The sequence below is a fragment of the Macaca thibetana genome, chromosome 7 (genome assembly GCF_024542745.1).
Source record: "Macaca thibetana thibetana isolate TM-01 chromosome 7, ASM2454274v1, whole genome shotgun sequence".
Taxonomy (NCBI): domain Eukaryota; kingdom Metazoa; phylum Chordata; class Mammalia; order Primates; family Cercopithecidae; genus Macaca; species Macaca thibetana.
Genome location: NC_065584.1, coordinates 146,351,599 through 146,368,547, shown reverse-complemented (window position 1 = coordinate 146,368,547; position 16,949 = coordinate 146,351,599). Strand labels below are relative to the sequence as shown.

Sequence of the window (16,949 nt, the reverse complement as noted above, 5' to 3'; positions counted from 1 at the left end):
CCTAATTGATCTGTTTTAATTTTGAACTAGAATGTAAGCTTCATCAGGACAGGACCATGTCTATCCTGGTCATTCTGGTATCCTTAGTAGCTGGCACAGCCTGATACATGGTAGATAATACCCAATAAATATTTTGTTGAATATTGAGTGAATGAACTGTAGTGAAAAACAGAACCATTGAAGAAAAGAACGTAGTGCTATTTGATTTTAAATGTGATTATTACATGTCAGGTTGAGTCACTTGGTGGAAGTTTAAAAAAAGCAGATATTCTGATGCTGAATATGAAGATTATATCTAATAAATGAACAGATTTGAGTGTTTCATGCAGTTTTCAGTGTACAATATCTCAGATCAAATAAATGTCTTTTTCCTTTAGAGTCTGATGATGAGTATTTTGATGCTGAAGATGGGGAACCACAGACTGGTAAAAGTATGAAAGGATCAGAACTTAAAAAAGCTGCAGAGGTCCCAAATGAGGAGCTCATTAATCTTCTGCTCAAGTTTGAAATTAAAGAAGTGTGTGCTTTTTTGTCTATAAATAGATATATTCTGGTTGTCACTATCTTGTAAGGTATCCTCAAGCTAGACCCAAATGTCAAGTATATTAAAAACGTGGTACTCTGTCTTTCCTGCTGCCCAACACACATGCACATACACACTCTCACACATACTCTCTATTTTACACACAAAAAGATTTTAAAAAATGAAATGCTTTTTAAAAAATTGATGTAAGAATGATCTGTGGCATATCTAATTTATTCTGGAAGAGCTTAGACTTTTAATTAGGACTTACTTTTCTGTAGAAAATTTTTATGACATGCCTACTTTAATTTTTTAAACTTTTCACTTTTAGCTAAATAATGCTCATTATCATGTTTATGATTTGGAAAAATGTAAACAACCTAAGTTTCCAACATACGTTTACAGCCTTTAAAAGTCATGTGGTAAAAGGAAACATGGAGAGATGTTCACAGTATATTATTATTTGGGAAAACAAAAAGATTATAATACCAAGGATATTATTATTCCATTTGAAGTTATATTTGTATGTTTTCTTTGATAAATGGCAGACAGTGTTCATCTCTGAGTGGTGAGATTACAGGTTTTTATATATGCCTGCTTGCTTTTCCATATAGTCCAGATTTCTGTAAAAAGTTTGTCTTGCTTTGATAATAAAACAAAAAAGATAGAAAATGGAGGTGTTCCTTATTGACTGTTTGATATGCCCAAGTGAGAGCATGTCCTAAAATATAATGTCAGAAATACTACATTTTAGCTGTGTGTACAAACCTAAGTATTATTGGTATTTGTTTGGAGAAAGGTATGTTCTTTACCATTAGCCTTCTACAGCTTCTTTCTTTCTCCATACTACATCCAAAATATCATTAAATCCCATGACCCTAACTTCAAAATGCATTCATATGATTGCTCTTCCTTTCTGCTGCTACTGTACTGTCCAAGTCACTGTAATCGTCTTGCCTGGATTATTTTGCTATAGCCTCTTTGCTTCCGTCTTTGCTTCCGTCAGGTACTCTGTTCTGTCATTTGCCAGAGTGATCCTTTAAAAGTGAATGTCAGGCCGGGCGTGGTGGCTCACACCTGTAATCCCAGCACTTTGGGAGGCTGAGGTGGGTGGATCATCTGAGGTCAGGAGTTCAAGACCAGCCTGGGCAATATGGTGAAACCCCATCCCTACTAAAAACAAAATTAGCCAGGCATGGTGGTGGGCACTTGTAATCCCAGCTACTTGGGAGACTTGCTTGAACCTGGAGGTAAAGGTTGAAGTGAACTGAGACTGTACCACTGTACTCCAGCCTGGGTGACAGAGCAAGACTTTGTCCCTAAAATAAAATAAAGTAAAATAAAAAAGAAAAGGGAATGTCAGATCATGTTACTACTCTGCTCAATATCCTACACTGACTTCAAATCTCACTAAAAGTAAAGGACTAAGTCCTTACCATGGCCTACAAGGCCTTACATGTGTAAAACCTCATATGACTGACCAGTTCTTTCCTGCCTGGCTCATTCTGCTTCAGCCATATTCCATTTATCCCTTCAATAGGTATTGATCATGTGCCTTTATTACTGGACATTATTTTAGATACTGGAAAATAGCAGTGAGTAAAGTTCTTGCCGCATGGAGCTTACACTAGTCTTATGTTTTTCCTTCTGTATACCAAAGCACATTCTTTGTGCTTGCTATTTCCTTTGCCTGGAACACTCCTTTCCTGCATGGCTTGATTTTTTCTTTTTCTTTTTCTTTTTTTTTTTAACTTACTTCAGGTATTTGTTCAATTGTCATCTTATTGGAAAGATCTGACCAACCAAGACAAGATAGCAACCTTCATTTTCTCCAACTTTCCCTAGAATGTAAACTTCATGGTGATAAAGAATGTCTTAATTTGTTTTCTGTTACCGTAACAGAATACCTCAGCCTCCCAAGAGACTGGGATTACAGGCACGTACCACCACACCCAGCTAATGCTTTGTATTTTTTATGGAGATGTGGTTTCACTATGTTGCCCAGGCTGGTCTTGAACTCTCAGGCTCAGGTCATCCGCTTGCCTTGGCCTCCCCAAGTGCTGGGATTACAGGCGTGAGCCACTGCACTTGGCCTTTTCTTTAAGTACTTTTAAAGTGTTATCTAAGTATGTAATTATAACATCTGCTAATAATATTATTTTTTGCCTTTCTTCAGTATTTATGTTATTCTGTTTATTATTGCGGCCTATCAAGTTAAATAGCTTAAAACAACTGTTTTATTTTGCTTACAGGTTTGTGGGTTAGGAATTTTGGAAGGGTTCAACTGGGTAATTTTGTGTGTAGTCTTTCATTTGGTTGCATTCTGATGTTGACTGGGGCTTCTGTTATCGGAAGCCTCAAACTGGATGTCCATGTGGCTCACTTACGAGGCTTGCAGTTGATACTGGCGGTTGGCTGGGAGCTCAGCTGTAACTGTTGACTGAAACACCTACTTATGGCCTCTCAGCATGGTAAAAGCCATGGTAGTCTGAGTAGTTGAACTTTTTACATGGTGGCTGGCTTCCCCCAGTATGAGTGTTCCCAGGTGGGAGTTTCATGGTCTTTTTTGACACCAGAAGTCCTTATAGTATCAATTCCTTTCTACTCTGTTGATTTAAGCATTCACAAACCTGCCCATATTCAAAGGGTGGAGACAAAGATCTATACCTTTTGATTAGAGTATCAAAAGTACTTCCATCTTTTAAAAATTACAGTGTTTTATTTTTTAGTAGCTAAATATACAGGCTGTCATTTCCAGAGTTAAATAGTAGTATGATAGTGAACATCTTTCTTCCTACTTTAATGGGGATGCTTTGAAAAAAATTACTAAACATGATTTTTGCTTTGAAATACAGGTTTAAGAAAATCATACTAAGGAAGAATCTATACATTCCTATTTTACTAAATTAGAAAAAATAAGTTAAATTCCGTCATGATTTTTAAATAAATGTACTTATATTCTCAAGAATCGAATTTAAGTTGGTAATTTCCAATTATATTAAATAGCTAAGGGGCAGAAGCATATGAGCAAAATTACTGTTCTTTTGGTGATGTGTATGGAGAAAGATTTTGTTTTCATTATTTTAAGTATGATTTAGACTTCTTATCAACTTTTCATTGGCTCTAATTCTTTTAGGTGATTTTGGAATTTACTAAACAGCAGAAAGAAGAAGATACAATTCTAGTATTTAATGTTACTCAGTTAGGAACAGAGGCTACAGTGAGAACATTTGACTTAACTGCGGTATCTTATTTAAAGAAAATCAGCTTGGATTACCATGAAATTGAAGGTAATAGCCATAAAAATAGAAATAATAACCTATAATAAAGGTAGCACTTTGGAGTATCTGAAATACTTTCATTTATATTGTATTTATAATAAATAATGGCTGTACTCTTCTAAGCACTTTACAAGTAATTATATTTATACTTTGGGTTGGAATCCTTGGATACAGAAAACTGACTGTATAAATACCTATGTTTTATAACTTTTTAATAGTTGAAACTAAAACAAATCTCAATTTAGAAGAAAAATATTTTATGTGTTAGTAATTTCTATAGGACCTGTGTTAAGATAAAGTTTACATTATTGTCTTGAGGAAAAAAAATATAAATAATAAATTTTCTAAGCTATTTTTTCCTTAAGTGAAGGTTATGCCCTTGGAAGTCAAGGGAAAATTTTGAGATCTCTCAGAAGCAAGAGTTAAAGAACTGCAAATAACAAAAGATAGATAAAATGGTGGACAAATTACTTCTCCCTCCATAGCTTTTGGAGGCAGTTCCTTGGTACATCTACCGAAGGACATAAAGAACATCTGGTAGTACCTGTTGTTTTTAAGTTAAAAAGGAGTTTAACAGTTCTCTTTTAAGGAAAAAAAACAAAAACAAAGCTTTCCTCTTTTAAGCCACCTCTCACAGTTTAAACAAAAGGAAATTATTTAAATTTCTTTAATAGAAGTAAAATAAATTATTTGTCAGAATTTTAGAAGTCACCTGTGAAATCAGGTGAAAATAAATATGCATGTTTTTAAGTAAGTTGGATGTCAGAGGTAACAATCTGGATTGGTTAATTTCTTCAACAGTGATGGCCTTTGTATTTAATAACTATGACAACATGCAAAGATTTTCTTTTAAAGCTTAATTAACAAATTTTAAAAAAATCTAAAAAAAGTTTCAAATTACAAAAGAGCAATTTATTTGAAACACTTTTTTTTTTCCTTTTTCTTTAGGATCCAAAAAGAAGCCCCTTCACTTGATTAGCTCTTCTGACAAACCTGGATTAGATCTTTTGAAAGTGGAGTATATTAAGGTACGGGCTATAGAATGATTATATATTTATTGTGTACTCCAAACGACATCTCTGGACGGAAAAATGTGACAATAAGTTACTAATGGCTCTGGATGTGTATCACAGTTTCTAATTATAGGGAAATCTGTTTTTTTTTTTTTTCATTTGTACACCTTCTTTTCTTTCACTTAAGTACAGGGCCATTAAACAAAGTCACTAAACTTCTTGTTGCCAGAGGTGGAAGCCTGGGATGAAGTAGGTACCATTTGTCCTCTAGGGCACACCCACATACCTATACTGATTATAGGTCATATATAGGTGACATTTGGCTGAGTATGCTGCATCAAAAGGATAAAGTCATATTAAATTGGGTTCAGAAGAGAAATGCCAGGAATAGGAAGGGCCACAAAAATATTTCATATGAGAAACACTGAAGGAACTGATGGTATTTAGCTGACTTCAAGATTAGTTGATTTGTTTAATTGGTCAGCAGCTATTTATTGAATACCTCTGGATGTGTTTTTGGATGTCTGTACTGTTAGGTGCTTGGGATACAGAAATGAAAAACATTGCCTGTTCTCAAGAAAATTGTACATGAGTAGGGAGATAACACACGTAAATAATAATTAGAATAAAATGTGATTGATTCTCTAATAAAGAAAAGCACAAAGCATTATTGGAACAGAGAGACAGGGAATTGGCAAGGCCAGAAAACTTCTCACAGGAGGTAAATCTTTGAGTTTGAATTTGTTTGTGTTTCCAAAGGATAGAAAGAACTATGCGGACCAGTGGTTAGTTATGATGAGAGATAGATTTTTGACTCAGTGTGAAGACCTTATTAAATAAAAGCTTTCTAAAGATTAGATTTGTAAAGAAACAAGGTTTCTTTTACTGGAGATATAAAAAAAATAGACTTGCTAAAGACTTTATGGAGGGATTTAAGCATTAGGTGATAGATGGGCTACGTGACCTTTACACCTTACAACCTTCAGAGTTTGTCATTCTGATTCCTAGCTGCAGTTTCCCAGAAGTGAATATTCTCCCATGTTTGAAGAGAAGAACACATTTGCGCTATTATAATAAATACATTATTTGGGTGTAACTTTAAAATAATGGCAATAAAATTAAATATACAATGTATGTAAAATACATTTATAACTATAAATGAATTAACCAGAGATCATAAATAAGTGATTTATTTACTTTGATCCTAGTACCTTCTTTAGAACTTTTATTTCTTTTTTCAGGCTGATAAGAATGGACCTAGTTTTCAAACTACTTTTGGAAAAACTGAACAAACAGTTAAGGTAAGAAATTCTGTTAAAGGAATTTATCCTGTTTGAAAATAACCTACTCTCGAAACCTCTAGTATCATTTGAGGAGTATTGACTGGGTAATTTGATGACATAAAGGACCAGTAAGAGTTATAAATAACCTCATCGATACTTAACATGCTCTGTGTTTATGATTCAGCTTAGTAAAGCTGTTGTTTTATTATATCACATCCTAACGTCCTTAAAAGTTTCCGTATTATTTCTGAATTAGGGAATGCTATAGACAAAAGAACTTTGATGTACAAAGAACTAAAAGGTTTCTAAACTAGCCAAACTAGATAGCATTGTTTGATGTACAGGTGAAAAAGTGTATAAAATATAAGGAGAGATGTTGAGCAGTTTTGAATCCATACTACTTACGTAGTAACTTAGAGTAAGAGGAGCAAAATGTACCTATGAGTAACTAAAAAGAAAAGGAGAGAGTTGAGTTTTAGCTCACACTTTTTTGAGAGGTGGGGGCATCTGTTTTAATATTGTGAACCTTTTATTATTTTTATATCCATTTAGTGTTATGAGAAAATGAAAAGAAATTCATTTTTATAAACAGAGCTTTTTATTTTATATTAATGAAAACTACCCATTCTTGAAATCAATTTGTATTGCTATCTTAGCTTTCTAGAGTGTTTGTTTTAAAAAAAAAAGCAGTACTTTTTCCCTACACGTTATATATTGTGTTTCTTTTTAAATGATGAGACCATTATTGTGATTTGAAAAGATCACTTAGTAACCCATTCATAATTGTCCTTTTTATATTTAAATCTCACAGATGCAACCTTTGAAATCATTTCTAGACATAGTAGTAGCACATGGTGGTTCTGGGATTTTGCCTTTTTACTTATAATTTTATATAATCATAATTGTCCATTGAAGATCCAAGATGCCATCTATATGTTGAATATCAGGATAGTCATGAGAAGCGGAGTATAGATTTCATAACCATTATGCTTGGGAAATGGAGTAATTAGGTTGCTGTAATATTCTGATGTACCTCTGAAGTGAGTAAGTGTAATTTGTCTCCATATATTCCCTGTTTAAGGAGATTGTGAATCTTCCTCTCTTTACTCTTCCTTCTAAGTGGTGGGAAGCAATGATATAAGCCCACCTGAGAATCTTTTGGATCTATCGTGGAGACTACAGGTTATAATTGACTGTGGGAAACTAATTTTCTCTTTAAAACATTTTTAGGTGGCCTTTTCATCTTTAAATCTGTTGCTGCAAACACAAGCTCTTGTCTCTTCTATTAATTACCTCACAACCATTATTCCTTCTGATGATCAAAGCATAAATGTTGCCAAGGAGGTACAAATTTCAACTGAAAAACAACAAAAAAATTCAACTCTGCCAAAAGGTATGAACCATACATTTTTGTTTTTTGTTAGCAAGGGTTTTAGAATTCTAAAGCTAAATGAGGAATACTAGAGGTTATCTGACTCAGTCATTTAAATACAATTTTCCCCTTTTCTTCAAATTAAATTATATGCAAGCACCTGATATATAAGGCATATGTAATCAATACTGTTGTTTTTAAAAATGTTTGTTTTTGTTCTTATTTTGGTGGTGGTATAGGAAGCCTTTAGGTAGGTAATAGGGGGAGACGACCTGTATTTATACTGAGCTGTTCCCTCTCAGTGGCTGCTGAAGGGGCTTTATAAGGAGTGAGTCTTTCCATTTTACACATAAGGAAATTAAGGCTCAGAGACACAAAGGTAGGGAAGGGTTCAGGAGTAGCATCTAATTGGCCAAGAGCCCAGATTTTGGATCTGAAAGAACTCAGTTCAGATCCTGATTTTGCTACTTCAACCATGTAACCTTAGGCACATTATTTAACTTTTCTGAGGTTCAGTGTCCTTATTTATTTATTTTAGTTTTTTTTCTTGCTTTTAAATTATAAAACTAATATCTCACTATTAAAAAAGCAAACTTTACAGAATATATAAAGCAAAAAAAGTATTTGAATCGTTAAGAGTTGGAGAATGTTATAATTTTTTTTTAACATAGCAGTGGTTCACTTAATATAGCGATTAAAGCTTAATAGAATGTAGATGATTAAAATCTCACTGTGTGACAGATGCTTTGTTTTATTTTTAGTGATTGTATCCTCCAAAGATAGTGACATTATTGGCTTCAGGCTGTTTGCGCAGTTGAATGCTTTCTGTGTCGTTGTTTGCAACGAAAAGAACAATATCGCTGAAATCAAGATTCAAGGTAAAAGTTCACACGGTATTAAAAATTGGCGAAAAAATAAACTTTTCCTTCTTGTTTTTTCTTTGCAGTGCTAAAGAATGTACAAATAAAGAGCTCTGAGCTGTGAAAGCTGAAAAGACATAATTGGATTTTATGCTTTCTTCTCTTTGGGATATAGATATTGGTCAGAATCTGACCATCCCAATTGAACTCACACATATCCTGGTGTTTGGGACCTTCCTGAGAGTTATCTAGGAAGTAGAAAAGGGATACTGATGTCAATGTAGGGATGGTGTTGATGGGCTAGGAGAAGTCTCAGTCTAGATTTTAGGTGAAGGTCTATGGACATGCTTTGTAGTAACTTTTTAATCTTTTTTTAAAATATATGATTTTTATACATAATATAGTTACGTATTTGTCTTTATTTATCTTTCCTTATGAAAAGCAATCTTATAATGAATGACAATATCTGTGAGGCCATTATGTTCTTTTAGGTAAAAGCTGCTAGAACTCATCTAGCTTTTCCTCTGGCTTACTTTTACTAGCTGGTTGTGACCTGGTAAAGAATATATTGAATATGTTTAATGAAATTTTTTAAGAACCTAAAAACTAGAAAACTAGGGGCTTTTTTCCTTTGTCCTTTCCAAAATGGCAGTGCATCTACTAGTCTGAATTTGATTTGTGTAACTTTTATAGTTTCCATGTAAATGACTGGATGTGAGGTATAAAGGATAATTTACTTAAATTCTGAGATAATCTATTTGTGCTAGATGTGTTTCTTCCCCTGATTGAAAATTCAGATAATTATTGTTTAACACATTTTTTGGTTTTGGTGTTTATATAACCAAAAATCTCTAATATTGCAACTTATTTATCCATTGGGAGTTGAAACATTGCTAAATTTAAAAAAGTCACCCCAAAATAAAATAATGTAATGGAAAGAAAGATCTTATTTATGGTAGATCTGTAGAAATTATGATAATGCACTTTCTTTTTCAGGCCTGGATTCCTCCCTTTCTCTCCAGTCAAGAAAACAGTCACTTTTTGCCCGACTAGAAAATATTATTGTCACAGATGTTGATCCGAAGACAGTTCATAAGAAAGTAGGTGATTGTAAACAGATAGTTAATATTCTTTAATGACTGAATATGAGATTCTATTGTAAAATGTATTTTATTTTAAAAACATTAATGAAATATACTTCAATAGAAAAATGTTTTTATAAAGATTAAAATATAAAAACCCTTTTGTAAATGGGGTTTTATTTTGTCATTACCTTCCCAGATAGAGTATATTCAAGTCTCTGTTTTTCAGGCTGTGTCAATAATGGGAAATGAAGTTTTCCGTTTTAATTTGGATTTGTATCCAAATGCTACTGAGGGAGATTTGTATACTGACATGTCCAAAGTGGATGGTGTGCTGTCTCTGAATGTTGGCTGTATTCAGATCGTCTATCTTCATAAATTCCTTATGTCACTTCTGGTAAAATAGTTACTTATATATTGATTTTTCAATTTTGAAATACTTTTAAAAGTGTGATAATTATGATGACAAATGTTACAAACCTTGGATTTTAGAGTGGGCATTATTTTAATTATAGATGGTATTTATGCATGAATGTAGAGATCAAAACCCCCATTTAACAGTTGAAATCTGAACATTTAATGATTTTTGTCTAGAACAAATTATTTTTGCTACAATATAATGAAGCCAAATTCTTTAGTAAAAAAATTATTGGAAAAAATTTCTTTCTCTGTTCCTTAACCATATAACCTGAACATTAGCTCAGTTCAGGCAGCTCATAGCTATAGATGGATTATCAGTAATTTCTTACTACTACCAGAAAAATAGAGCTCAACGGAAAGTGAAATATTGGGAAAAAAAAGTTACCACATGTATGAAAAGAAGAAGGTGTTATTATTGATGTGCTTGTATTCTCTTTGAATTTCTCTTTTTATGCTTTGTGTCCACAGAACTTCCTGAGTAATTTCCAGACAGCCAAAGAGTCTCTGAGTGCTGCCACTGCCCAGGCTGCAGAAAAGGCTGCCACAAGTGTGAAAGATCTTGCACAGAGGAGTTTTCGTGTTTCCATCAATATTGATTTGAAAGCACCGGTTATAGTCATCCCACAGTCTTCCATTTCCACCAATGCAGTAGTGGTAGATCTTGGGTTAATCAGAGTTCAAAATCAGTTCAGTCTGGTGTCTGATGAAGACTACTTAAATCCTCCAGTAATTGATAGAATGGATGTGCAGCTAACAAAGCTTACACTTTATAGGTATGCTCTTTCAATAATTATGGATTTAAATATTATATTCATGATTTCCATGAAATTTTATGATTTGAAATTCCTACCCAACACAGTTTATTCAAATAAACTGTTCCGTTACACAGAAGAGGTTTTTTGGTTGTTGTCGTTGCGTGTGTGTGTGTGTGTGTATGTGTGCGTATATGTTTTGAGTTGGAGTCTTGTTCTGTCACCCAGGATGGAGTGCAATGACGCAATCTTGCTCACTGCAACCTCTGTCTCCTGGGTTCAAGCAATCCTCCTGCCTCAGCCTCCCGAGTAGCTGGGACTATAGGCGTGCGCTACCATGCCTAGCTAATTTTTTTGTATTTTTAAGAGAAGTGGGGTTACACCATGTTGGCCAGGCTGGTCTTGAACTCCTCACCTCAGGTGATCCACCTGCTTTGGCCCCCCAAAGAGCTAGGATTACAGGCGTGAGCCACCACCCCTGGCCCAGAAGAGTTTTTTATTTTGTTTTTTGAGATGAAGTCTTGCTCTGTTGCCCAGGCTGGAGTACAATGGTGCCATCTTGGCTCACTGCAACTTCTGCCTCCCAGATTCAAGCGATTCTCCTGCCTCAGCCTTCTGAGCAGCTGGGGATATAGGCACGTGCCATCATGCCTGGCTAATTTTTTTCATTTTTCATTATAGAGACGGGGTTTCACCATGTTGGCTAGGCTAGTCTTGAACTCCTGACCTCAGGTGTTCTGCCCACCTTGGCCTTCCGAAGTACTGAGATTACAGGCATGACCCACCGCGTCAGGCCACCAGAACAGTTTTTTAATAAACTTTTGTTTTCAAAAATTTCAGACCTACAGAAAAATGGAAAAAAATAGTACTGTGAATGCACCTACATATCCTTCATCTAGATTCACCAATTGTTTGTATTTGCTTTAACCTATCTATAAACATATACATATTATTTAAAACATTTTTTGCTAAATCATTTGAGAATAGACATCTTTAACTTTTTGTCCCTAAATACTTTATCATGTGTCTCCTATAAACAAGGACATTCATTCTCTTACATTAACCATGATATAATTCTAGAAATTTAGTATTGATATAATACTATAATCTGAAATTCAGCCAATATTCAGATTTTATCAGTTGTCCCATTATAATAATTTCCTTTATAGGAATGTCCATTGTAAAAATTTCCCCCTGATTCAGGATCACCCATAGCATATAATTGTATTCTGTACTACTGAGGAAGATTTCTGTACTGACAAAAATTTCTTTTGGAGTAGTTCTTTAGCTTTTCTTTGTCTTTTTATGACTACATGACTACTACTGTAGTTTGAAGACTAGAGTCTGGTTCCACTCACCTCTCAATTTGGTTTTGTCTGAGTGATTCCTCATGGTTTGATTGAATTTACACATTTTTGGCAGGCATGTTGTGTAAATTATTTTGTATCTTCAGTGCTCATACCAGGTGGCACATGAAATCTGTACATAATTCATTTTAAAATTATTTTCTACCCCATCCATGAAGATTTAATTATGTAGAATAAAAAATTAATGACTATAAGGCAAGTCTAGAAAATAATCCTAGAGAAAATCTTTATGAAATGCCTTAGAAAATGCTAACTTCACTTGTTCACTTTGCCATTGTTTTCTTCAGTCTCTGCACCAACATACCTATTAATCCTTGAACAACTGTATATGATGATTTTCTATATTTCTTCGACAGTGTGGATTGCTCTTAAAAATTTATTCAGTTTTTCACCTATCTACTATTTAAAGAAAAAAGTTTTCTTAATGGTTCATTGTATATCACCTTTTAATTTATCCCTTCTAGTGGGTTATAGATTAATTATAGATTCAGTTTTGAAAATACTTAAGCCACACTGTTTCAAATCAGTATTTAGAGCAGCAAATAACTGCTTGACTTTGCTTTTTTAAAATTTTTTAATTTTTTTATTTTTTAGTAGAGACGGGGTTTCACCGTGTTAGCCAGGATGGTCTCGATCTCCTGACCTCGTGATCCGCCTGTCTCGGCCTCCCAAAGTTACATTTCTACCCTATATCTATGCATATGTAACATTTCTATTTTTCGTAGGACGGTGATCCAGCCAGGCACCTACCATCCTGATATTCAGCTGTTGCACCCAATTAACTTGGAATTTCTTGTAAATCGGAATCTAGCTGCATCTTGGTACCACAAGATGCCTGTTGTAGAAATTAAAGGACATCTTGATTCAATGAATGTAAGTATATGAGTGACAAAAAAAACTTCATTGTTGAAGTTTTAAACTCCAAAGACTTTTAAAGTAGAAATCCAAATGAAATGAAGACTTTTTTTGCTGACTAGTATAAGAAAAATTTCAGTGAGAGTTTGTCTAACAAGATCATTATTATTTTCAGTAGAATTTAATCTTTAGTTAAGATTTCTTAACTTTAAAATTTGCTATACCTACCTGTTGGTAGGGATCTGTATATAGATTATGCATTAGCATATTATACTGTCTCATATATTATATATGTACATTTTTATTTTTAGGGATATCTAAGTACACCTAAGATAATTAATTATAGCATTGAGGGAAATTTTTTTTTTTATTTTTAAGACAACCTTTTTATTTCATTGGAATTTTTATTGTTTAAAAAGTAGAATTATGCATTTTCTGAAGCTGTCAGTTTTAAAAAAAGATCACATTTCTTTGATCATATTTAACTTTCAGTAAACATCAGTCAAGTCATTGGAGCTAATATTGACTGATGAATTACATTGGTTTTCTATAAACATCTTATTGTCTTTGAATATAAAAATTTTAACATGAAATAAGTAGTGCAGTACTTGAGTGGGTTGTGATTGTACGTAACTTTTCAGTATTAGGATTATTCTGTCCCTCGTGTTGCAACTGGAAATTTATTTTCTGTATGAAAATTGTTTCATTTTAAAATGTAATATATTTTTTTATCATAATATTTTACAGGTTAGTCTAAATCAAGAAGATCTTAATCTTTTATTTAGGATACTAGCAGAAAATCTTGGTGAGGGTACTGAAGACTTGGATAAAGTGAAACCAAGAGTACAAGAGACAGGTAAGAGGCTGACAGTAAGTGGCATAATACGTATGTGTCTATTTACTTATGGTTTAGTAGGCAATCAGGAAATAAAAAGTAAACAAATATATGTTTACGAATTGCAGTTTATATTATCAAGAGAACAAACAAGATGCTATTGAATGAAATCATAGTTGGAGATGATTGACTCTCTTAAGCTAAGTTGTCAGTTATAGTTTCAGACTTTTTTCTAAGTTGTATGAATTGAGAGGAGGCCATAAAGAAGGACTTCAAAGCAGTGGTAGATTCTTGAAGTAATCATTGAAATTGCATGTATAGAAGAAAGCATTTTGAGTTGGCAGTAGGCTGTGGTAGCATAGTGTATCTGATTTTTCAATAAGGCTTGGTAGTAAAATATCTGCAAGAATTGAAATGGTTGATAAATTATCACTTTCCAAAGATACTGAAAAGATTATACAGCAGTAAAAATGAAAAGAGAATTTAAATTATTACTTACCATGGCCCTTTTGACTAAAGGAAAAGTAACAGCCTTATTTTTTAAGGTAATATATATGTGTGTGTGTGTGTGTATATATATATAAAATGTATGTATAAACACGTAAATATATAATCTTTAGTTTTTTTAAACAAATGGTAGCATCCTGTATGTGTGCATGCATGTGTGTGTTTGTTCACTTTGCTTTTTTTAAAAAAATATTAACAGTGTGTCTTGGTGTCTATTCCATATGTATAGATCTGCTTCATTCTTTGTAATGACTGCCTGATACTAAATTCTGTTGAAACATCGTAATTTATTTAGCAGGTTCCTAGTGATAGTCATTTTTGGTTGTTTTTAAACTTTCATTATTACCATGTTGCATTGAATATCCTCATACATATACTTTTACAAGTATATATATATCTATAGGATAACACCAGTTAAAAGATATGTAAAATTATTAATTTAATATAAATTTAACTGACAATTAGGTCAGCAAATAATTTCTGTAGACTAATTTAAGATTTTCACAGATCTTGCTGATTGGCCTCCATAGAACTTTACTAACCTTGCATTCCCACCAGGTTGTTTTTCTATACCTTTCTAACACAGTATATTACCAGATTAAAAATTTTTTGTCCATGTGCTAAGTGAAAACTGGTATCCCATTGTATTTTTCATTATTAAAAAACTATTTTACTATATTTTAATACATACAGTGAAGTATACAAATATTCAGTGTATAATTCAGTGAATTTTTGCATATATGGATACACATGATCAAGATATAGTACATTTTCAGCACCCCAGAAGGCCTCCCTCTTGCCCTTTCTCAGTCAGTGCCAAACACTCTGCCTGCAAATCCACCCAGAGGTAACTACCATTTTAACTTGTAATAGATAGATTAGTTTTGCCTCTTCTTGAATTTCATATATAAATAAATTTCATATAAATGGAATCATACAGAATTTACTCTTCGATGTTTGGCTTCTTTTATTCCGCATTTTGTTTGTGAGATTCATCCATGTTGTGCGTAGGAGTAGTTTGTTCTTTTTATTTCTGTGCACTATTCAGTTATATGAATGTATCAAAATTTACTTTATTCATTCTGTCTTTCATGGACATTCTGGTTGTTTCCAGTGTTTAGCTATCATGAATGAAATTGCTATGAATTTTATTGTGTGTCTTTGACATAATTATATAAACTTTTTTTGGATATATAGGTAGGAGTAGAATTACTGTGTCATGTGTGAGATTTACATTTAGCTTCAGTAACTTGTGCCAGATTATACCAAGAAGTTTTCCAACTGGTTGTACTAGTTTACTTTCCTAGCAGCAATGTATGAGGGTTCCAGTTGTTTCACATTCTCCCTAGTACTTGGCATTGCCAATCTTTTTAAATTTAGCATTCTGATAGATATTCAGTGGTATCTCACTATGGTTTTTATTTGCTTTTTGATTACTAGTGAAGGTGATCACCTTTTCATATGGTTATTGGCCATTTGGATATCCTTTTTTGTGATGTAACCATCTATCCTATTGACAACTATTTTTATTGAGATATTTGCCTTTTTTCTTATTGATATGTAGTTTTTAAATTCTGAATATGAGCCCTTTGTTGGTTATGTGTGTTATATGCATATATGTATAGAAATATCTTTTCCCTATCTGTGGTTTGCCTTTCACTCTCTTTTTTTCCCAACTTTTATTTTAGGTTCAGGGGGTACATGTCCAGCAAGGTTTGTTACATGGGTAAATTGCGTGTCACTGAGATTTCATCTAAAATGATCCCATTACCCAGGTAGTGAGCATAGTACCTGATAGGTAGTTTTTCAACCTTCCCCGTCCCACCCTACCCCCTCTAGTAGTCCCTAGTGTCTGTTGGATTCCCATCTTTATGTCCATGTGTACGTAATGTTTAGCTCGCACTTACAAGTGAGAACATGTGGTATTTGGTTTTCTGTTGCTGGGTTAATTCACTTAGGATGATGGCCTCCAGCTCCATCCATGTTGCTGAAAAGAACATGATTTCATTATTTTCTGTGGCTACATAGCATGCCATGGTGTATATGTACCACATTTTCATTATTCAGCCCACCGTCAGTGGGCATCTAGGTTGATTCCATGTCTTTGCTATTGTGAATAGTGCAGTGATGAATAGGTGAGGGCATGTGGTCTTTTTGGTAGAATGATGTATTTTTCTTTGGGTACGTACCCTGTAATGGGAGTGCTGGGTCAAAGGTAATTCTGTTTTAAATTCTCTGAGAAATCTCCAAACTGCTTTTTATAGTGGCTAAACTAGTGTACATTTCTGCCTACAGTGTATAAGTATTCCCTTTTTTCTACAACCTGGCCAACATCTGTTATTTTTTGACTTTTCAATAGATATTCTGACTGGTGGCCTTTCACTCTTTTAATGGGTCTTTTAATGAATAGGGTTTGTTAATTTCAATCAACTTAAATTTACTGGTTTTTTAAATGATCAGTATTTTTTATTTTCCATTTGAAAAATCTTCGCCTATTCAGGAAATTGTTTTGTAAAAGCAAAAATATTTGCTGGAATCATTTCCCCTGGTTCATATTATGTTTGGAACAGTGCTGGAGTAAGATGATAGTTAGGAAACCTTGCCCTATGCAATGCTTTGTCAAAGGTAATGATTAACAATAGTGGCTTTCAGTATGGAATTCTGGTATAGCTTACACTACTTGGTTCCTGTGTGTTGTATTAGTGGTCAAGATAATGTCAACTGCAATAATAGTAATAACTAATTTAATGATACTGAGGGACAGTGGAGAGTGAAGACTGTAAAATCAGACTGATGAAT

At 33.5% G+C, this 16,949-nt stretch overlaps 1 protein-coding gene across 7 annotated transcripts in view; it reads left to right on the top strand.

The window, feature by feature from the left end:
• The window catches only part of VPS13C (vacuolar protein sorting 13 homolog C), a 190,352-nt gene that overhangs the window by 76,387 nt on the left and 97,016 nt on the right, over positions 1-16,949 (top strand). For all 7 annotated transcript variants that reach the window (XM_050797231.1, XM_050797228.1, XM_050797226.1 and 4 more), the window contains 11 exons: positions 378-517; positions 3,660-3,813; positions 4,753-4,832; positions 6,059-6,118; positions 7,331-7,493; positions 8,234-8,350; positions 9,329-9,432; positions 9,644-9,811; positions 10,303-10,607; positions 12,679-12,826; positions 13,556-13,664. In XM_050797231.1, the coding sequence (XP_050653188.1) occupies positions 378-517; positions 3,660-3,813; positions 4,753-4,832; positions 6,059-6,118; positions 7,331-7,493; positions 8,234-8,350; positions 9,329-9,432; positions 9,644-9,811; positions 10,303-10,607; positions 12,679-12,826; positions 13,556-13,664 (1,548 nt within the window). The remainder of the gene's footprint in view (positions 1-377; positions 518-3,659; positions 3,814-4,752; positions 4,833-6,058; positions 6,119-7,330; positions 7,494-8,233; positions 8,351-9,328; positions 9,433-9,643; positions 9,812-10,302; positions 10,608-12,678; positions 12,827-13,555; positions 13,665-16,949) is intronic.